This window comes from Manis javanica, chromosome 1 (genome assembly GCF_040802235.1).
Source record: "Manis javanica isolate MJ-LG chromosome 1, MJ_LKY, whole genome shotgun sequence".
Lineage (NCBI taxonomy): Eukaryota > Metazoa > Chordata > Mammalia > Pholidota > Manidae > Manis > Manis javanica.
In genome coordinates this window covers 90109559-90133597 of record NC_133156.1, presented here as the reverse complement: position 1 = coordinate 90133597, position 24039 = coordinate 90109559, and the positions used below count along the sequence as shown (strand labels likewise).

Below are 24039 nucleotides of genomic sequence, written 5' to 3'. Positions count from 1 at the left end.
GGATGGAAATAAGGACACCAGGGAAGTCAAGGCCCCCACCCGACCCCCAGAAGACCACAGTGCATAGCAATACAGAGAGCATGCACTTCTGGAGCCACATTGCTTGGGTTCAGATCTCAGCGCCATTGCTCCGTGGCTGTGTAACCTCAGGTGTTAGCTGATGTCCCTAGGCCTAGATTTCCTCATCTATAAAATGAGGATAATATAATTGATTTTACAGGATTGCTGTGTGGCCTAAATGTGGGCTAATATATTGAAAATGTTTATTAGCACTATATCCAGCATTTGGTAAGTGCACAATAAATGTTTTTGTTACCACTTGTGCAATCTTGGGCAACTTTCCTAACTTCTCATGCCTCCATTTACTATCTATAAAATTAGTATAATAATATCAAGTGGAACAAGGCATATACAGTACTTAGCATATTAGCTTGTATATTGGAAGACCATTGTCAACACTGTCAGCATTAAAGGTAATAACAGCTAATATTTGCTAAAATATGCTTATAAACATAAAACATTGTTAAGTATTCTAATGTATGTTAACTCATTTAATTTTTGCAATAGCTCTATGAAATAGGTAATTATGTCTGATAATACTGTTACTGAAGGCTAGCTATTATCAATATTAATATAGGTTTTTTCTTTTATATCATCTTTAGTGAAGACCTTACAAAGAGGAGAAAAGTAGACAGAAGTCATTATTATATCAGAACAAAACAAAACAAATCACCTCATCTCTGGTCTGGGTTTGGAGATGACTTATATTTGTCCCCCCATTCATGTTCCAGAGTTTGAACAAAGTTAGGGGGAAAAAACATTAATGGTGGAAGTTATAATTTTTCTTTCAGGGTGTATGTAGTCCCTTTTCTGCCCTGTTGAGTGACCTGTTATTCATTTCCACTGAATTCTTTGTTTTTGATCACTTTTGTAATTTACAAAGATCAGCTTAAACTTCTATTTTACCTCTATTGACTGATTTTATTCTGCCTGCTATGTGATGGCATCTTCATGCTTTAATGGCATGTGCATGTTTACTTAGAGCAGAACTTGGGCTAAGTGGGGAAAACCCCCAGGTTTTCCAGATATTTGGTGGTTAAGGTATTGTCTAAGATGGAATCTGGTCAGGTATGTTTTTAATGAACAGGCGAGATTTATTTTAATTAGCATAACTACCCTCAACTTTTGTGCTTAAAAGTTCTTCAAAGTAGCTTGTCAGTTTATTATGTTCCTCAAATGTGCTCCTTACACTTTATTTACCCCAAGCATTTGATTGGTTGACCACTTCTTCATGACTCAATCTAAAAAAAGTTCAAAGAATCCCAAATTCAAAGTGAAGTTCAAGTCACTAAGGTTCTTCTTCTATTTTTAAAAAAATTGTAGTTGTTTTTAATTATTTACTCTAACATTTTTGGCATAGTTATTACTCTTTCCCTAGTGAGTTACCATAGGAAAAACAATTTATAATGTAATAAAAGAAAGTACTAGTAAGGGAAATTTCCAATACTCTATTATTTCAGCTGCCAAACTACAGAATGGAACTAAACTTTGCTTTCTTTTTTTTTTTTTTTAGAGGGCATCTCTCATATTTATTGATCAAATAGTTGTTAACAACAATAAAATTCTGTATAGGGGGGTCAATGATCAATGCACAGTCATTAATCCATCTCAAGCCTAATTCTCATCAGTCTCCAATCTTCTGAAGCATAACGAACAAGTTCTTACATGGTGAACGAATTCTTACATAGTGAATAAGTTCTTACATGGTGAACAGTACAAGGGCATTCATCACAGAAACTTCCGGTTTTGATCATGCATTATGAACTATAAACAATCAGGTCAAATATGAATATTCGTTTGATTTTTATACTTGATTTATATGTGGATCCCACATTTCTCCCTTTATTATTATTATTATTTTTATTTTTAATAAAATGCTGAAGTGGTAGGTAGATGCAAGATAAAGGTAGAAAACATAGTTTAGTGTTGTAAGAGAGCAATTGTAGATGATAATGTGTGTGCCTGTAGACTATATGCTAATCCGAGCTAGACAAGGGCAATAAAACATCCACGGATGCAGAAGCTTTCTCTCAAAACGGGGGTGAGGGGTGAGGTTCTAAGCTTCACCACTGTTGTTCCCCGATTTCTCACCTGATGGCCCCCCTGCGACTGTGCCTGTCTTAGGTTGTTCCTCCCTTGAGGAATCTTACCCATCTCTGGCTAACCAGTCATCTTCCGGGGCCATACAGGCAGATGTAAAGTTAGTAAGTGAGAGAGAAGCCATATTGTTTGAAAAGGTTAACTTTTTACTTCTTTGCAGATTTATGCCCTGTGGCTTCTATGCCCAGCATTTGTCTCGAGGTATCTTTACCACCTGGAGGAATTATGATACTCGGTAAATTCAATGAGGCACAAATTCTATTTAAGGGTTGTAATTAGGAAGGAAGAAAAGCTATAGAGGTAGCATATGGAAGAAAACATGGGAGGATTGATTATTTCTTTGACATATCTTCTTGTAGAGTAACTTAAGCATGTATAGGTTTTAAACTACTAACTAACTTGCGCACACATATTAACATAATAGGAATACGGTGACATAAACAAAGCAAATCTATAATTACCAGCCATCTCCAGTGAAGCCAAGAAAACCAGTTAGGCACCCTAGGCATTTGTGAAAATTAGTCTATGATATGATGGATATTGTTCAACTTTACTTGAACAGTCTGAGAGAAGTCAGACAAATTAAAGCAACCCATTTCTGGGATCTGTTCACATCCCACATGTTCTTTTAACCGTAGATAGTCTATAGTCGTAAGATTTTGGAGCGCTACAACTTGCACCCCTCCCAACTCCTGGTTGAGTTCCAACAGTACAGATCCAGTCAAATTCGTTGTCTCACTGTATGCACATGCCAGCCTAGACATCTCCCTCCTCATTCCAATGGCAAGTCCAGGAAACGATGGGATGGACGCAGCCAGAACCACAGCATCGCCCGGATCCCTGTGGAGGCTTTTTGATGATCATCCCCCGGCACGAGTCCTCCAGAGAGTGCTGATGCCGGAAGCTCCTCCTCATATAGTATCTTAGTTCATTTTCTGGGCAGCCAAGCTAGGCTTTGATCTTCTGCATAAAAAAAAACAGACCCTTTGCCCACACTTTGACATGCCCTCTATACCACTGTGTAGAACTCATTGGAGGTCAGCACACAGGAACTGCTTTTTTTAATTTTTAAAATTTTTTTATTTTTATTAAGAGAAAGGAATATTATCAGAAAGGAGTACCTCCATAGCCGATCATCTGACACCCTTTAAGTGATCAAAATTAAGGATATTTAAAGCATGCATTAATCTTTGATTTACCAATAGTTTTATCCTATCAAGGAGTATTCCCCCTTTTCTTTCTTTCTTTCTTTTTTTATCTTTAATCTACACTTACATGAAGAATACTATGTTTACTATGCTCTCCCCTATACCAGGACCCCCTAAAAACCACATTACAGTCACTGTCCATCAGCATAGCAAAATGTTGTAGAATCACTACTTGTCCTCTCTGTGTTGTACAGCCCTCCCTCCCCTTTCTCCCTCCCCTCCATGCATGCTAATCTTAATTCCCCCTTTCTTCTCCCCCCCCCCTTGTCCCTCCCTACCCATCCATCCTCCCCAGTTCCTTTCCCTTTGGTACCTGTTAGTCCATTTTTGGGTTCTGTAATTCCACTGCTGTTTTGTTCCTTCAGTTTTTCCTTTGTTCTTATACTTCTCAGATGAGTGAAATCATTTGGTATTTCTCTTTCTCCGCTTGGCTTATTTCACTGAGCATAATACCCTCCAGCTCCATCCATGTTGCTGCAAATGGTAGGATTTTCCCTCTCCTTATGGCTGAGTAGTATTCCATTGTGTATATGTACCACATCTTCTTTACCCATTCATCTACCAATGGACATTTAGGTTGCTTCCAATTCTTGGCTATTGTAAATAGTGCTGCGATAAACATAGGGATGCACCTATCTTTCTCAAACTTGACTGCTGCATTCTTAGGGTAAATTCCTAGGAGTGGAATTCCTGGGTCAAATGGTAGGTCTGTTTTGAGCATTTTGATGAACCTCCATACTGCTTTCCACAATGGCTGAACTAATTTACATTCCCACCAGCAGTGTAGGGGGGTTCGCCTTTCTCCATAGCCTCACCAACATTTGTTGTTGTTTGTCTTTTGGATGGCAGCCATCCTTACTGGTGTGAGGTGATACCTCATTGTAGTTTTAATTTGCATTTCTCTGATAATTAGTGATGTGGAGCATCTTTTCATGTGTCTCTTGGCCATCTGTATTTCTTTTTTAGAGAACTGCCTGTTCAGTTCCTCTGCCCATTTTTTAATTGGATTATTTGTTTTTTGTTTGTTGAGGCGTGTGAGCTCTTTATATATTCTGGACGTCAAGCCTTTATCGGATCTGTCATTTTCAAATATATTCTCCCATACTGTAGGGTTCCTTTTTGTTCTATTGATGCTGTCTTTCGCTGTACAGAAGCTTTTCAGCTTAATGTAGTCCCACTTACTCATTTTTGCTGTTGTTTTCCTTGCCCGGGGAGGTATGTTCAAGAAGAGGTCACTCATGTTTATGTCTAAGAGGTTTTTACCTATGTTTTTTTCCAAGAGTTTAATGGTTTCATGACTTACATTCAGGTCTTTGATCCATTTTGAGTTTACCTTTGTATATGGGGTTAGACAATGGTCCAGTTTCATTCTCCTACATGTAGCTGTCCAGTTTTGCCAGCACCATCTGTTGAAGAGACTGTCATTTTGCCATTGTATGTCCATGGCTCCTTTATCAAATATTAATTGACCATATATGTTTGGGTTAATTTCTGGAGTCTCTAATCTGTTCCACTGGTCTGTGGTTCTGTTCTTGTGCCAGTACCAAATTGTCTTGATTACTATGGCTTTGTAGTAGAGCTTGAAGTTGGGGATTGAGATCCCCCCTACTTTATTCTTCTTTCTCAGGATTGCTTTGGCTATTCGGGGTCTTTGGTGTTTCCATATGAATTTTTGAACTATTTGTTCCAGTTCGTTGAAGAATGTTGCTGGTAATTTGATAGGGATTGCATCAAATCTGTATATTGCTTTGGGCAGGATGGCCATTTTGATGATATTAATTCTTCCTAGCCATGAGCATGGGATGAGTTTCCATTTCTTAGTGTCCCCTTTAATTTCTCTTAAGAGTGACTTGTAGTTTTCAGGGTATATGTCTTTCACTTCTTAGGTTAGGTTTATTCCTAGGTATTTTATTTTTTTGATGCAATTGTGAATGGAATTGTTTTCCTGATTTCTCTTTCTATTGGTTCATTGAGTGTATAGGAAAGCTACAGATTTCTGTGTGTTAATTTTGTATCCTGCAACTTTGCTGTATTCCGATATCAGTTCTAGTAGTTTTGGAGTGGAGTCTTTAGGGTTTTTTATGTACAGTATCATATCATCTGCAAATAGTGACAGTTTAACTTCTTCTTTACCAATCTAGATTCCTTGTGTTTCTTTGTTTTGTCTAATTGCCATGGCTATGACCTCCAGTACTATGTTGAATGACAGTGGGGATAGTGGGCATCCCTGTCTTGTTCCCGATCTCAGAGGGAAAGCTTTCAGCTTCTCGCTGTTCAGTATGATGTAGGCTGTGTGTTTACCATATATGACCTTTACTATGTTGAGGTACTTGCCCTCTATACCCATTTTGTTGAGAGTTTTTATCATGAATGGATGTTGAATTTTATCGAATGCCTTTTCAGCATCTATGGAGATGATCATGTGGTTTTTGTCTTTCTTTTTGTTGATGTGGTGGATGATGTTGATGGATTTTCGAATGTTGTACCATCCTTGCATCCCTGGGATGAATCCCACTTGGTCATGGTGTATGATCCTTTTGATATGCGGTTGAATTCTGTTTGCTAATATTTTATTGAGTATTTTTGCATCTACATTCATCAGGGATATTGGTCTGTAATTTTCTTTTTTGGTGGGGTCTTTGCCTGGTATTGGTATTAGGGTGATGTTGGCTTCATAGAATGAGTTTGGGAGTATTCCCTCCTCTTCTATTTTTTGGAACACTTTAAGGAGAATGGGTATTATGTCTTCTCTGTGTGTCTGATTAAATTCTGAGGTAAATCCGTCCGGCCCCGGGGTTTTGTTCTTGGGTAGTTTTTTGATTACTGTTTCAATTTCTTTGCTCGTAATTGGTTTGTTTAACTTTTGTGTTTCTTCCTTGGTCAGTCTTGGGAGGTTGTATTTTTCTAGGAAGTTGTCCATTTCTTCTAGGTTTTCCAGCTTGTTGGCATATAGGTTTTCATAGTAGTCTTTGATAATTCTTTGTATTTCTGTGGAGTCTGTCGTGATTTTTCCATTCTCATTTCTGATTATGTTGATTTGTGTTGATTCTCTTTTTCTCTTAATAAGTTTGGCTAGAGGCTTATCTATTTTGTTTATTTTCTCAAAGAACCAGCTCTTGGTTTTGTTGATTTTTGCTATTGTTTTATTCTTCTCAATTTTGTTTATTTCTTCTCTGATCTTTATTATGTCCCTCCTTCTGCTGACTTATGCCTCATTTGTTCTTCTTTTTCCAGTTTCAATAATTGTGATGTTAGACTATTCATTTGGGATTGTTCTTCCTTCTTCAAGTGTACCTGGATCACTATATACTTTCCTCTTAAGACTGCTTTCACTGCGTCCCACAGAAGTTGGGGCTTTGTGTTGTTGTTGTCATTTGTTTCTATATATTCCTTGATCTCTATTTTGATTTTTTAGTTGATCCATTGATTATTTAGAAGCATGTTGTTAAGCCTCCATGTGTTTGTGAGCCTTTTTGTTTTGTTTGTAGAATTTATTTCTAGTTTTATACCTTTGTGGTCTGAAAAATTGGTTGGTAGAATTTCAATATCTTGGAATTTACTGAGGTTTTTTTGTGAGCTAGTATGTAGTCTATTCTGGAGAATGTTCCATGTGCATTTGAGAAGAATGTATATCCTGTTGCTTTTGGATGTAGAGTTCTATAGATGTCTATTAGGTCCATCTGTTCTAGTGTGTTGTTCAGTGCCTGTGTATCCTTACTTATTTTCTGCCCGGTGGATCTATCCTTTGGGGTGAGTGGTGTGTTAAAGTCTCCTAAAATGAATGCATTGCAGTCTATTTCCCTATTTAGTTCTGTTAGTATTTGTTTCACAAATGGTGGTGCTCCTGTGTTGGGTGCATATATATTTAGAATAGTTATATCCTCTTGTTGGACTGAGCCCTTTATCATTATGTAGTGTCCTTCTTTATCTCTTGTAAGGTCCTTCTTAATGCCAGCTAGTTTGAGCCCTACTGCCCACAGCCTGCATGTCCCCCAGATCATAGTGCATTCAGGCCACATCTGGACAGAGGTGCTCCATGCACATGTGGATCAAATCTCTCAGCTGTTCATGGTTTTACATGTCTGAAAAATTGTGGACTCTGGCCATGGCTGCCTCTCATCTTGCTGTGTGGTAAGGACTTACATACCCAGATGAGATTGTGTGCATTGTTGTCTTGATTCTTATTTTTAAAAATCATTCTGGATCTGAAAATAGAAGTTTTTCTCTAAAAATATTTCCTGAGAAAATACTGGCTAGAACACCCACACTGTGAACTGATGCTTTATTGACCCTCTTGCTTAATTTTCAGAGATAAAAAACACCCCTAACAGCTTAATGCATGGGCCTCCCAGATCGAAAGCTGGGCCGTACAGAACTGTGAGGGGTTTAGCAGCCGCGTTCCCTATACCACATTACTCTCTGGCTGGGAAAACGCAGAGGCACGACTGGGCATTTTCATAGCCTTTAAATAATCTCCTTCTATTATCTTATTAAGTCATTTAACCACTCTGAATTCCTGTTGCCTTGTATGCAAAATGAAGATAAAAATAATGTCTGCCTCAAGGGGTGATTATAAGGATGAGATGAAATCCTATGGGTGGTGAGTGTCCTGTGCATCATAAGTTAAAAAAAAAAAATAGTTACTTGAATTTCCACAGTAGTGGCCATCGGACTGAGTACATAAACTGATTGACCAACTGAAAGAAATCATTTCAGTTTAGGTTGAACCTATGGTCTTTGACTGCTACCCATGAAAATCAAGGTGTGATTGGCTGCCAACCTTGTAACAACTGTGAGATCAGAACAAAGTGTTATTAGAGAAATTACAGGGAAGAGGGGAGGGGAAAATGAGGAGGTATTAGTCAAAGTGCACAAAGTTTTAGTTTAGCAAGAATTTAGTTATGCAGTAAAATTTAGTTATTAAGTAAGTCCTAGAGACAGTACAGTACCCATAGTTAACAATACCGTATTGTGTCCTCAAAAATTTGCTAAGAGGGTAGATCTTATGTTAAGTGTTCTTACACACACATAAGAAAATAATAATAAACGGGGTGGGAGGAAACTTACAAATGATGGATACATTAATAGCATAGATTGTAGTGACTGTTTTATGGATGTATACTTATCTGAAAAGTCATCAAGTTGCATACGTTAAATATGTACATTTTTTATATGTTGATTTTATGTTAACAAAGTAGTTTAAAATGAATGCATGAATAAATGAAAAAATAAAACTATGTGGGAAAAAAATGTGGCAACACCATATAAATTCTACACGGGCTCCCTGAGCCTAGCAGAGCTCTACTGTGGTCTGTTGCCTGGCCCAGACTGCCCTTCTGTCACCTTCAATGACCTGAAATCACCATCTTTAGCAGCAGCATCTGTTACGCTTGCAATGGTCTTGACATATTTCTTCCCTCCAAACACACACTATAGAGCTGCCCATTATATAGAACAGCTAAAAACAGAGCTGGGTTCACTGCTGGCAGTGCCCTGAGAACTCCTTAGGCTCCGCGGTCCCCAGGGCTAAAGCCCTGGCCCCCAGAGCCGCATGCATCCACATGGGCACTGGTGCAGAGAGCCCCTGGTCTCTGGACTCAGACCTGATCACTGCAAGTGTTCTGTCATACCCGCACTATTTATTCAGAGCCCTGTCTCCCCTGGCGAAATCCATACAGCATGAAATGGGAGCTTCAGGGAGAATATGCCAGACATAAAGCTGATCAGAAAAAGGTGAGGAGGAATATTACAGATGTTATTTATTACCTACAAGGGAAAAATCAAAATGCTCATAATTTTTATATATGCACTTCACATGACATATTTCAAATGAATCTAGGTTTATGATTTTCAGTTAACAAAGTCAGCTTGTCAGACACCTACTCATTCAGCCCATATTTGAGCTTTAAAAAGTCCTAGTGAAAAAAGAGCTTTGATGTAGCTTGGTCAGCCTAGACAGTTCAAATGTTAATCATTATTAAATTGTGCACAGTAAGTATTCAGAGAATATGTGTGCCTGTGTTACAGGGAACTTTAACTGGTTAATGTCTGATATTAGCCAGGAGTGTCAACTGGGCAAAGTAAACCACAACAACAGAAAAGAACCATTCAGTGAACCTGCAGCTCATGACTGTCCTAGTAAATTAAGCAAATTATAACTGCACTGGGTGATGAGACATCCTCTCACATTTTGAATCAAATTAAATCGTGAATAAATATTGTATTTTGTATTACTCATTTGCCTATATTATATATAATAATATATTGCCTAAATATATATTATTCATTTGGCTATTAAACAAACATTTATTTTGTTGATCATTCTATGTGCTGATACTAAATCTTCAGAACAAAAAAACTGGAGTCCAGCAGGTAATAATAAAATAATTCATTTAAACAGTGGAATAGACATTTGACAGGGTGAATAAAAAGCACATGAACCAGGTGACACCTGAGGAGGTGCCAAGTGCCTGGGCAGATGCAGGAAGGTAGAGCGTGAGCTGGGCTCTAAAGGACAGAGGACCATGGCAGGTGAGGAAAGTGTGGCAGAGGTGACCCAGGGAGGGGAAGTGTCTCTCTTCTTGGAATTTTCTTCTCACTATGGTGTCTTCCTCCTTTTAAGTCTCTGAAGGAGAAAAAGCATGCAGAGCACTTCCCAAGGCACCTGGCACAGAGAAGATGCCCACCAGAGTCAGTCATTTCTTCCTGAACTGGTTTCTCAGCTGCCTTTGCTTTTTCTTATTTCTTGGTTCATCTTAAATGTTTTAATTCCCCAAAGTTGAATGCTCGACATCCCCCTGGTACTCTATCCAAAATCTTCTGTCCAAACTCTAGTGCCTCTAACTCGGGCTGACTCGCCCAGACACCAGGTAGCCAGAGCCTGGCCTTCTTGCCTTGCACACACACACACTGCTCTCGCACACACATTGCCCTCACTCACACATTGTCCTCGTACACACATGTACACATCTATGTAGGAAAGCTGACATCCATCTCCTACTTCTGACTTTAACTATCAAAACAGGTTCAACCGCTTCAGCTTGCCCCTCCCCTTTCCTCCATGGACAATAGTTTATGTGCTCTCTCTGGCTCCACCACCTTTCTGCTGCCCCCATGAACCACCCTGCCTGTTTTCAGCCCTGTGCCCAGGACAAGTAAAGGCGGGAGGCAGAGAAACCCCATATATCCAAATGCCCGTAAGATAGCTTCCACAGGCAGCTCCTCTCTCCTGTGCCCTACACATTGCCAAGTCCAGGACCCCCAAGCGGGCTGCCTCATCTCCACATTTTCCTGTTGTAGTTAAAATGGTAGAAACATCTGGATTGAGAAGATAAAGGGGCAGAGGGTGGGACCCTAGAGAGAACCACCATTTGAGAGTCATAGCAGAGGGGAAGGAGCCTCCACATGGCCGAGGAGGATGACGTAGACTGGGAGAATGCCTCAGAGCCAGGGGGGAAATACTCCATGGAGACAAGGGTAACTGCCAAAGGGGAAAAGTACGAGAAAGCAGGGAAGGAGGGCAGTGGGTTTTGCAAATAGGAGGACTAGGGAGACAGCAATTTCACTGGGCTTCTAACATATGATGCCCATAATAAACATGAACAAGAGTTCAAGTGAGCTTGTAATAACAAAGATAAGACAGAAAGAAGGGCACATATTTTCTCTAAGCAACCTCCAATTAAAGTCATAACAGATGATCCTTTCTAGTTCAGAATCACTTCTCATGTGCCAACCACCATCTCCATTCTGATCCTGGCCCACACTAGGCTAATCTAATGCAGAACTATAGCTCTCTGCTGAGTTCACATTTTTAGTTAGTTTCTCTCTAAATACAAGTTTTTCAAGTAATTGGTAGAGTCCGTCAGCAAATAGCTATAAATAGGCACTGTGTATATAAAAAAAAGGGGACACTAACCAAAAATATTCATCTTCAGCCTGTGATTAAGATGATGAGCATGAGCCGGGCTGGGTCGCCTGTCCTCTGGCCAGGGATGAAAGAAGGGCTCCCCAGCCTGCAACAAACCCCAACCACAAAGCCTCACAGCTCGAACGCCTTGCTGAAGGCCATGCTCTTCCTGTGTTTTCCAGGCCGTGTTCCAGTGTGCAGGAAAGACGTGTCTAGGCTCTGAGCACATTTTTGGAAAAGGATGAAATAATGCTAATTTAATACTTAATTTGGAAAAGGGGCCCTGCCCGTGGACTTGGCCTATGATGGCTGCTGGGTGGGCCTGGCCTCCGTGGTCAGGCTGGTGATGCTGGCCCTCCGGACCCCAGGAGCTCACAAGGGGGCAGCAGCACCAACGATTACAGAGCAGAAGACCAAAGCCGGCTGGCACTCCTCCAGGGATGGCCTCCAAAGCGCCGCTATTCCACAGCTCATACCTGGGCTCTTACACAGACCCTAAGCCACTGAAAAAAGGGCTACTAGGTGCTGTTTGCCAAAGATAAAAAAAAGCAAACATCTGAGACAACTCTTGCTGGTCCACCCTAGTTCTTGGCAGTAGCCCAGGGGAAACCAAGGGAGTTCTCTGGTTTGAGATTATCAGGGTCTCACATAAACCAGATGCAGAACACAACCTCTCTTCCCAAGGGAAGCTGGAAGCACACCTGAGACCCTAAGCAGAGGAGGTGTCTTTGCTCTACCTGACTCAGAGAGAATGAAATGTCAGAGAGGTGCCCCTGCCTCCTCAGATCAGCTTGAAAAGGTTCAGGTCCCAGAGCACCTGCCTTAATGTTCATGAATTTGGAGATGCTGATTTGAATTTGGCAGCCCTATGGAGTCCAGCAAGCAGACATTCTGAGATTCCCAAAGCCACAGTCCTCTCTCTAAAGACCTGTGTTAACTGTTACATCCCTCACCCCCAAAGTGCTTCCTGAACAATGTTGGTTGTTAGGCACCTCACATATGTCTGTGACATGACTCACAGAAGGGCTGGATCTGACTCTGTGCCAGCCATCCCAGTCTGGAGAGACTCTCTCGCTTACATTTTGTCATCTTTTTAAAGCCCAAATTAACTCTAAACATCATTACCTACTTCTTATCTTTCCCCTGATACCAGTGTGCCTCCTCACATGAAAGGATGATGTGTACAATTACATCTGACTTCTGAGGCCTGCAGATGGAAAACCAATTCAGATGGGGAGAGAAACAAGACACAACTGAATTTTTTCATTTGACTCAAATAAGAATGTTGAGAATTAGGCAGATTTAGAAATGGAATGGAGGGGGGCCTACTATCATATTGAGGGCTCATCTTACAAGAAGATGGTACTCTAGGCAATTAAAACCCCACAAAGTATCAGGGTAAATTCTGAAAATGTGGTCATTTGCTCTGATGCTCTCTCCTAGCTCTAGTATAGCTTGTACATGAAAAATCTTGATAACATGGAAAGTTTAAAAAGACAGACACCCAGGTCAACACCCCTACCCCTTGCAACCTCTTTCTTGGGGAACAGAATGTTATAAATAGGGAAGTAGGGGTATCTGTAAAGGAATATTCCATGACAAACCCAGATTTGGGTAGAAGCAGCAAAATAGGAAGCTGCTTACAGAGGTATAGACCATCACTGAATCTCTACTCCCAACCAAGGATTTTTGCCCAAAGGTTTCCCTTTGGGGCTGGAATTCTCAGCTATTCTAAGGCTTTGCATTTAGAAGGGTTATATATTAAACAACCAGAAATTAATGAGAATTTTTAAAAATTTGAATTATTCAAAAATATTAATTTTTTAAAGGAGAAATTATTTATGGGTGTGTCCTTCACTAGAGACTAAAGTGCTGCTTGAGGTCAGGGATCATGTCTATTTTAACTTATTTTATTAAGGTATCATTGATATACAATTTTATGAAGATTTCACATGAGCAATACTGTGGTTACAACATTCACCCATATTATCAAGTCCCCCACAGACCCCATTGCAGTCACTGTCCATCAGTGTAGTAAGATGCTAGAGAGTCTCTACTTGTCTTCTCTGTGCTGTACTGACTTCCCCTTGACCTACCTATAATGTGAGTGCTAATTATAGTGTCCTTTAATCCCCTTCTCCCTCCCTTCCCACCTGCCCTCTCCCACCCCTTCCCTTTGGTAACCACTAGTCCCTTCTTGGAGTCTGTGAGTCTGCTGCTGTTTTGCTCCTTCACTTTTCTTTTGTTGTTATACTCTACAAATGAGGGAAATCATTTGTTACTTGTCTTTCTCCTCCTGGTTTATTTCACTGAGCATAATCACCTCTAGCTCCATCCACGTTGTTGCAAATGGAGGATTTGTTTTCTTTTTATGGCTGAATAATATTCCATTGTGTATATGTACCACATCTTCTTTATCCAGTCATCTAATGGACACTTAAGTTGCTTCCATGTCTTGGCTATTATAAATAGTGCTGTGGTAAACATAGGGGTGCATATGTCTTTTTGAATCTGGGATCTTGTTTTCTTCGGGTAAATTCCTAGAAGTAGAATTCTTGGATCAAATTTTCTATTTTTAGTTTTTTGAGGACCTGCCATACTGCTTTCCACAATGGTTGAACTAATTTACATTGCCACCAACAGTGTAGGAGGGTTCCCCTTTCTCTGCATCCTTGCCAGCATTTGATATCCTTGTCTTTTGGAAGTTGGCCATCCTAACTGGTGTGAGGTGATATCTCATTGTGGTTTTAATTTGCATTTCCCTGATGATTAGTGATGTGGAGCATCTTTCATGTACCTTCAACAAGAATATTTTGAACATCTACATTGAAGGAGCTGTACAAGGTGTCACAGGAATTATACAGAAACATTAATTAAGTAATTTGGAGGGGATGTGCCATGTATAATTTTAGACAGAGGGAAATATCTCTATTTAAGAAGTTTAGCCTGAATTGGCAGGATAAATTCCAATAAAATGTAATACACGACAAATGCCAAAGGAGTGGAAAGATGTAATTTAAATAATTTAAACATTAATTGAGCACTTCAATTGTAAGCCATTGAGCAAAGGACTTTGGGGAGTGTTACAAAATTCCAGAAACAGAAACCTTAGTTCTGGCTGGTTGGATAGGGGAAGATTTTCCAGAGAAGATGATGCTTGGGGATGAGGGCTGGCACTGAAGGATCAGTAAGAATCAAAGAAAAGGATGGCAGAGGGGAATAGTATGAGGTGAGAACTCACCAAAGCTGTGTTGACTCTGTATCCTGCCTGGCTGGAATGGGACACAGTTAAGAACCATTTGGAAAGAATGGGTTGAGTCAGCTCCCCCAAACTACAGAAGTCAGCAATTTTTCAGTAGGTAATTGGAACAATTTTTGAGCAGGGATGAAAGGCACATTTTCCAAAGATTCCTTTCCATGCTCACTATGCTCTGATTCTTAAACTTCACAGATGACTTGATACTACAGAAATATCACAGCTAGGAATAACTCACTGGGAGAGGAGACTACACATTGCAGATGTGCTAATTAGCAGTCTGGTCAGTGCAGGAAAAACCAACCAGAAAGCTCACTGGGCAAGTAATAAAATGGTGCAGGCTTGAGAAGCAGAAGGCAGGTCTTGAGGACCAACAGGCAGGACCATAGGACTGCTAGGCCTGGACTAGCACCACTGAAAGAACAAACCACTGGGGGTAGGGGCTGTGTTCTGACATGGATGCCGGTTAGACACACTGTGTGGCATGCAACTGAATGTGGAGGTCAGGTGAGCTGATGGCTTCCTGCAGTGCATGCCCACTCCCCTCTCCTCAGTGCGCTATAAGGAAAGCCTACACTATCACAGGGCCCACAGGGCCCACAGGGTTCCCATCAGCTGCTGCCTCCTTCTGGGGATCACAGTCCCGCTAAGATTTGTGGGCTCCCTTGCAGTTATGTACATGCCTGTGGAATACCCATTTTGTACTCTACATGAGTGGGAAATATCTGTATTATTTGGATTACCACAATGTCTGGGTGTTTTCAGCAGCCCTACCGTATTAACAAATCCATCCCTCCCGTCTCATTTCATGCCTCTCCCTCTGATGTTCCAGGTACACCGATTTCTTTGTTCTTCATACACACTAAAGCTCTGTTGGTCTGCTGGCCCTCCCTGCCAGAGAGCGCTTTGCATTTGCTCTTCACTCCACCTGATGCACTTCCCACTACTTGTTGCCTAGCTAACTCTTTTTCCAGGTAGCTAACTCTTTTTCCGGGTCTCAGATCAAATAAGACTTCCTCAAAGTAGCCGTTTCTGACCTTCCAAATGAAATCAGATCAATCCCTGTTAATCTTCCATAACCCATATCATGACTTATAATTATGTATTTCTTTCTTTATTCAGTACATCTCCCCATAAAGCAGGCAGGGATCATGGCTATTTTGTTCAGCAGTGCACTGTACACACAGCACCTGGCACTATGTAGGTATCAGATAAATAGTATTGTGTCAGTGAATGGCTGAAGCGCCAAGGTTCTGGTTTGACCCAAGAGTGAGTGATCTAAATGGGGCCGAGGAAAGCAGCATGCAGACACAGCCATGAAAATACACACTTAGCATCACCATTTCAATCTCATAACTCCAAACAGGGCCATTGTGGAAAAATAAAGTTTAGAGAAAAGACACTAGAAACTAAAGAGATAGTTTTGCTACAGACTGAAGAATATTAGCACTCCTGAGGGGCCTTAGACATCAAGCAGCCTGAGCTCCCCTTCGCATAGATGGGGAAATAGAAAGTTAAGCTCCCTAGCACAGCTGGTTGGTGTCCAACGCCGGAGCTGCGGTCAGTGTGCAGCTCTATATTAGGCTTTCCTAAAAAAGTATGGACTCTTCTGTTTGCACCAACAACTGAGGAGTATCATTTTAAATTGTGGCCAGGATAAACCTGTGTTCCCACTGCTAGATCTAAGGGTATCTCATCTCAGTTCTTAGGATGGCTTTAAATGAACTAGTGTCTCCTAAGACCTTAACTTCAAGGTCTTTTCTCCAGAATGGTCAAAGAGAAGGGCCGGGTCACAAGCATGAGAAAGTGACATACAAGCATGAGAAAGCGACATTTAGGTCCTTCTTTGGTTATATTTGCCCTCCTGAGAGTGAAACGCTTATCTGGAGGAGATAAAGAGCCTTCCCCAGAGAAATAAGGAGCAGGTATCCTGGGACTTGGAAAGAAGCATTTTCCTTCCCCTATGTGGCTCCTCTGCTCTCACAGAGAGTGTTGCACATAACAGATTGGAGCTGGAGGTCCAGCTCTGAAACCGACACTTCACCATTATATTTCTCTCTGCACTGGGGATACTTCTTGTGTTAATACAATTAAATTAGCCTGTCAGTCCTCTGGTATCCTTTGAACAGTTGAAAGCCAGCAGCTCACTGGGTTTTTCCAAAAGAAATATTTGCTTCTAAAAAGTGATTTCCATACACAACCCTGCCTCCCTTGGTCAGGAGATAATTACTGGGCTGTTAAAGCATCTGAAGCTGGGGCCTGGCACAGCAAAATGTATGCTCTTGTAAGAATGCCAAAAGGAACACAGAAAGCCCCTGGATTTGCACTACCCCAGACCAGTCCACTCTTGCAAGCTTCCCTGAGGCCAGAGCACCCAAGTTCCCACAGAAACAGTGCTGGTCTGAGACCTCAGCTCCATTTGCTCCCTTGCTTATGGCTGACTTACTACTTTATCCAGCAAAAATTCTCTCCAGAATTTAAACGATGTAAGCTCTATGGAAACTGGAATTCATCCTTTATAGAATACAGTAATTTATTCATTATTTTAACAGATACTTATCGAGCATCTACTTTGTACCTGGTGCCACACTAGGAATTGGTTTTATTCCATTTAGTGATTATTTACTGAGCACCTACTATGTACTGGGAACTGTTCTCTGGTGCCATTGCCTGCAGGCAAGGAGCTCTGGGTCTAGTAAAGAGCCTGGTCCTTGCTTTGGTGCCATTACTCTCCCACCTGAGGGCAGTGGGCAGAACAGGACAGGGCAGCTGATGGTCCTGTTGAGTCAAGAGGAAAAGCTGAGTCCTTGAATGGCACTAAGACTCTTTAGCCATGAATGTTCTGAGGATAGAAAATAAGTGCCCTTCAATGTCAAGGAGCTCCATAAGACATATGCAGAGTTAGACTCCTGCATAAAGAAAAAGAAATACTAGGGGAGAGATTATTTCTCAGGATAAGTAACTGTTCACATGGATGTAACCAGAACGTGGGATGAAAAGAAAGTGTTTCACTCCAGCTCAGGGAGAATTTTTTAATCAAAAGAGTTCATTCCTTCTTCCTCATCCTGCCACCTCCTCCAAACCCACCCACCACTGAGGTTAGAAGACTTGGACAATGCCATCACCAAAGCTTAAGAAAGGAGAGCCTATGTTTGAGAGGACAGAACGCTGGGGACTGCTATTCTCACATGACACAGAAGGGAGGGAAACCAGGGACCATTCTGCCGCTTCAGGCTGGATAGAACAGCCACTGGGAGGAAAGGCGAGTGCTCAGAGGGGTCAGGGGAAAACTGTCGACCTGACAGTTAATCACTGTAAGTAGCAACCAAAGGCAGAGATGGAAGCTCTAATTGCCCAGATGCTTTCAAAGAGTGGATCCTGAAGAGGAGATCAGGTGAGTGGCTCCTACCATCACTAATGCTGATGGCCAGGTAGGGACGGGCCCTTGTGCTCCCCAGCGGGGTGGCTAGAGGCCCCGCCTGCCCCCGCCTCGCGCCCTCATTCAGGCCTGCTGCTGCTCAGCTCAGCAGCCCGACAGCTGTGCACCCTCAGGGCACTAGGCCGTGCTGCCGGGGCTCCCTGCGTCCTCAGGGGTCCGTGTCCTGTGAAATGCAGGCCACTTGAGGGCAGGGACTATTCCTTCAAGTTCCCTTGAAATTACTTACTACTTAGCTCAGTAAGAGCCCTGGAAATATTTGCCGAATGACTGATTTTTCTCTGCAACATTCCTGACCCTGCTGGCAGGGAACCACTGGTGGAATCGCAGCACTGGCTTCCAGGGTTTTGTGAGAGCGACGCACAGGCAAAGCAAGCAGGATATGTGAGGATAACCTTACGGTCATGCTGTGCCCTCTGGTCAGGTAAACGGCTGGAAGAGCTGGACTGTCCATGCGAAGCAGCTTTATAGTTGTGGCGATCCCTGAGGAGCGCTGCCCGGCCCTGCGGGCTCCGGTGTTCCGTGCTCACACAGAGCGGCCCCCACAGGGCCCTCAGGACAGGCCTCCCGGGGCCTGAACAAGGCGGCGTTGGGCAGGCCTGATGGACCTGCCCTCTGGCCCACAGGGAGCCTGGACTCCCAGCTCTGCCACTTTCCTGCTGTGTAGCTTTGGGCAAATTACCTAGCTTTTCTAAGACTTACTTTACTTTTCTGTCAAATAGGAATAATACTACCTTCCCAGGATTTCTGTGAGGATTAAATGAACCAATGCAAAGTGCTGAGCCAGTGCCTGGCACAGAATAGGGGAATATGGTAGCCATTACTATTATTGTTACTATACACTCTATTCTGGCCTCACCCTTCTCCCTAATACCCTACTGTGCAACTTGGGAATTTCAAGTGGATGACGACAATAACAACAAAACTAATCAGTACTCAGGAAATAAAAAACAGTAAGAGTCACAGTGTCCACTGACATGTTTAACAATTTTATATCTGAAGGATGATATGAAGCTATTAATTATGTTGCAGAGAAAAATCAGTCATTCAGCAAATATTTCAGGGACTCTTACTGAGCTAAGTAGTAAGTAATTTCAAGGGAACGTGAAGGAATAGTCCCTGCCCTTAAGTGGCCTAATTATACAGCATCTTCTGCATGCAACACACAGTATCAGGCACCGTCAGAGAAATAATAGTAACTTTCCTACTAACAACAAATACTTATTGACATGGCCCCCTTCAGAAACTTATAGGAAACAAATGTGATTTCTGGATTAGCCTTCCATCTCTAGATGTAATACAGTATCGATGCCTCCAACTTCTTTTATCCATATAACTGGATTTTTAAAAATTTGTCGGTAGGTCTGTGCACCCATTATACTGTTGTCTCCCATTAAATTCTCAGTCAGCCATCCCTCCTTACCCTGCTCTTTGTGAGTGGCCCCAAGCATTGGTGCTCCATGTTTATCCTGACTACATTCCAACCTGTGAGACTTGCTGCATTCTCAACTGTCAGCTTCTCCTGGATCCTAACTTAGATGTCCATCGTGTTCACTATCACTCACAGCTCTTATGGTATCTGGAATGGGATAATGATAGCTCTGGTAGCTTCCTCCAAGTCACACCACTAGAAAAATGGGACATGGATTGGAAGCTAGACAAGATGTTAACTCAAAGGGGTAGGCTCCACAAAAACTGAAGTCTTGAATTGTTCCATTGAAGACCACCAGCTGGCACACACTTGCCATGCTTACCCCTCTACTCCCTGCACCCCCAACTGGCTGTTCTTCCTCATTTCTCTTGCAACCATTTCTGTGGTCTGCACAGGTAGAAAGCTTGGCCACACAGATGATAAGGGTTGAGGATAATAAAACGAGCACAGAGTGTTTCATGGTGGAGAGTGGTAGGGTGGGGTTGTATTTGGGAAACAAGAGGGTGGGGGAAATGAAGCCAATGAACATCCATTCTGGAAAACATTAAGCTAATGGACTTCAGAGGATCCACTCTGGGAAAGAAGACTAAATAGAAACACTTGAGAGGTTAAGTAATTCAGTGCTGAGGCTGCTCCCCACACTGTGTGTTCCTGACTGGTTGGTGGGCCCCTGGCTCTGTCAGGTAACCCATCTTCATCAGTTGGCTTCCAAGCAGAGTTAGCTCCATGAATAAAATCTGTGCATGCCAGCTCACTGCGATAGAGGCTCAGCGAAAATGGCATGTTTCTCTTTTATAACTTGTCATCAAGAAGGCAGTGACTCCTCACTAGGGAGAGGCAAGTGCTGGTGCTTCATCCCAGAAGGGGCCTAAGGCCAGAGTTCAGGGAGCAGACCTACTTACGAGGCCTTCAGGCTGCCCCCCACCCCACCTGAACCAACGGGAGGAGGCGTGTCTTATTTTCAAAATCCTTCAAACAGATTTGAGGAAACTCAAGGGAAGGCCTTTCAGGAAAATGCTAAAGGGGTAGAGATGCCAGTAATTTGGAACCCCTTCCCTAACCAGGTGACCCTCAGAGGTGACCCTGAGCAAGGCAAAGAGACATAATAAAATGAAAACAAGAATTGACAGGATGAGAACAGACAGAATAACCTTATTTCTACATTCTTTCCCACATACTTAAACAAAAACCTTCTTATGAAAAATTTGAAGCATACACAAAAGTAGACTGAATAGCATAATAAACACCAAGGTACCCAATGCCCAACTCCAACAATTATCCACTTGTGGCCAATCTTCTATCTTTTGCTGCTTTTCTGTCCTCCCCACCTTGTTCCAAAGCAAATCCCAGCCACTGTAACATTTCATCTATAAATATTTCAGTATATACCTCTAAAAGACAAGGATTCTTTTTTAAAAACCATAATCACAATACTATTACCACATTAAGAATGATTTAATAAGCAAAGATGAGCAGTGTTTCCTAGAGCATTAACAATTCTCTAATAGCCTCACAAATCCAGTACTATGATCTGAATGTTTATGTCCCCCAAAATTCAGATGTTGGAACACTAACCCCCAAAAATGGTGCTATTAGGAGGTGGGGACTTTGGGGAGTACTGAAGTCATGAGGGTATAGGCCTCATGAATGGGGCTAGTGCTTTTATAAAGGAGACCCCAGAGAGCTCCCCCGTCCTCCAGGTGAGGACTCAATGAGAAGGCAGCAGCTTTGAGCCAGCAGGCGAGGCTCCCCCAGGCTGTGACTATGCCGGTATCTTGATATTGGGACTTCCAGTCACTGGAACTGTGAGAAACAAATTTTTGTTGTTGATAAGCTACCCAGACTGTGGTACTTTGTTAAATCAGCCTGGATGGACTGAGACAACCAGTTGGTGTTCAAATGTCTGTCTCTACACAGCTTTTAAGACTCTTCTGACAAGGCCTACACTCACTCCCCCAGGATAACACCATCCTAGTGCACGTAGCTGGCTCAGGGCGGCTCAGCGTGCTTGCAGAGCACATCCTGTACTGGGTGGAGTGCAGTTCATTTCATGTTGCATTTACACCTCCCAGCCCAGAGAAGCACTCCTATTAAAGCATTTCCCTGATTTCCGGAGCCACAGGCAGCTTCAGAAAGCCAAATACTTTAGAAGGCCCCCAGGGACCAATCTCACTCCAGACGCCTCTGCCCTGTTTGCACCATCACTGGAGAGAACCAGGATGGCGCCCTCACCCCTCTGCTTGGGCCAACGATGAACTGGCTAACATTCTGTTGGATGTGCAGTGAGCCGGGGCATACAGAAGGGTATCAATAAATGTTAGCTATTCCACTCACCCTGCTTTTTACTTTCTCAAGTAATCAGACTTAAAATGTTAATAAGTACTAAAGACTTCCATCTTAGGTAATGGATTTGCAATATGGACATGTGTCAATTACAAACTGTTCCAGGTACTGTGCTGGGAGGGGATACCAAGGTGAATGGACAGACACCAAGGTCCCTATCTTTGAGAGGTTCTGAATCCAACAAAGACTGCTTTGACTAAGCCTACCACAGTGGGCTAGCAGTGCAGATACAGTGAGTGGGCACCGAGGGAGGGGTATTAGTACTTAATTCTGCCAGGAAATGTGGTGGGGGCGCTGGCTGGGAGGACCTTATCAAGGAAGGTTACATTTGCACTGGATCTCATGAGCCAGATTTCACCAGGCAGAGGAATGCAAGAAAGGACAGTCATGGCTAAAGGAAGTAAAGGAACAGCATGAGGAAAAGCACTGAGGCAGGAAAGCATGGGGCATGTCTGGGAGGCCTGGAAGGAGACAGTGTTAATGAGAATGAGAGCCAGTGGAAGGGGGTGAGGCTGGACAAGGGAAGGGCCTCTGAAGTGCAGACTTGAGACCAGCCCTGCTCTGGAGCAGGCACTGGGGGCTCCCTGGGAGATGTTAGGCAGGCAAGGAGCTCTCACGAGAGGCCTGCAGGCCCACCTCAAGTGGTGGGGGAAGCATCACGACAGATCTTTTGGCATACCTCATGGGTGACTTTCTCCTATGTCTATGCCAAGGGCCAGTCCCATGAGAGCTGGAAGGAGTGCAGAGCAAATATGAAGATAGATTATTCTGGAGCATGTCCAGGGAGGAGGGTAGGGGCTGTCAGGTCTGGCTCAGCTCCCAGAGTCGGCAGCACTGCTTGCCCTCCAGCTGGAGCCGCGAGATCCACGCTGCAGTCAGATGAGCCAGAGCCCCGGAACCAGGCCTGACCCAGACAGGGGCAACTCTGCAGCTGTTTGGTGTAAGGCATCCAGCCCCACTTGCTGTCAGCTGGCTTTCACCCTGTGCTCCTGCTGACAGCCACATCCTGGCAACCTGCCGTTAGACCTGGGGCCTGCCTTGCTCTCCCCACAGCAGGCCTGAAGGCCTGGCCCTGAACTCTGTCCAGTTGATACACAAAGCCTACTTGTCTGGCCCTGTGATCCTGGCCACCCCAGGGACCCGCAGTCTCAGAGAGGAATTGCTGGCAGCTGAATGTTAGCAGAAGGTATAGACTGTATGAGCAGCCCATCTCTGGGCTCTCCACAGCAAACCTTGGTCTGGGGCCCAGTGTGGTGAGCACTCCACTGGACCCCTTGATTTCTCAGAGGGTGGCCCCTCTGCTGTCCCAGAAGAAAAGCTCCCCAGCTTATGCTTGGCAAATTTTGCTCTCCTAATCTCTCTTCAACTCACACACTTCCCATCACTCACACTCCTCACTGCCCACCTCAGGTCTCCCTACCAAGGCGGAATGTTAATTTATCTTTTCTTCAAGTACCTGGAGTAGAAACATCATATCTCTTTTGGGGACAGACACAGACAGGGGCTGCTATGCAAAAGTCAGAACAAAGGGGGAAATAAGAACAGAAGTGATGAAAGCTGAGCCAAGCCAGCACACTAACCCCAGGAATGTCTTGTACCATTGGCACAAGTATTCTAGGGTGAACTCAGCGGCAAAAAGACAGGTGGAGGCAGCACAGCAAAACCTCTTCTTGCCTTAAACAGAATAACGAAGCTTGTGCCTGTGAAGTTATTTGTTTCTCATTTGCTTTGGGAAGAGATTCCAAATTCTAGAGAATTTGGAAACCTACATTCCATTTCAGAAAGCAGACCAGATTTCTGCTGACAGTTTGGTGGGGGGTAGATTTTGTCTATTTTTGCCATGTGAGTTCATTTTCTGGGGGACACACTCTGCAGGTCTAATTCTAGACACCGGCAGAGCTGTCTTTTCAACCATGAAACTGTAATTAGTATTGAATGGCTTCTGAGTTTTTATTTAGGGTGTCTTTTCAGAAAAACACAAGGCCTTCCTTCTACAAACAGTGAATGCCACCAGGGACTATGCAAGTTAAACATCTTCAGCCAGGATCTGCCCTTGGCCTTCCTGTGCTTTAGGAGTTTCAGGAACTTCGACCACCAGCTCTCCTGTTCTCTGTATCAGAAAGTGATGATGTATGGATTTCTCCCAAGCCCTCAAAAGCCTTGAATCTCTGACCTAGTGTTGTTAGCATAGTTATACATCTTGCTACACAGAAGGTTTTACGCAATATAATGACTTCACAATACAAGAAAAGTTAGGTAAATTTCTGTGGAAAATTCAGGTCCTAAAGTGTTGGATTA

At 42.9% G+C, this 24039-nt stretch overlaps 1 protein-coding gene across 2 annotated transcripts in view; it reads right to left on the bottom strand.

Moving 5' to 3' along the window:
* Window positions 1–24039, bottom strand: part of ARSB (arylsulfatase B) — a 235441-nt gene that overhangs the window by 23875 nt on the left and 187527 nt on the right. Inside the window, exon 7 of one of the 2 annotated variants that reach the window (XM_073234738.1) lies at window positions 9829–10032. The exons of the other annotated variant lie outside the window; for it this stretch is intronic. Within the exon in view, the coding sequence (XP_073090839.1) occupies window positions 9986–10032 (47 nt within the window). The 3' untranslated portion in view covers window positions 9829–9985. Of the gene's footprint in view, window positions 1–9828; window positions 10033–24039 lie in introns of those variants that run through there. 2 annotated transcript variants of the gene reach the window in all.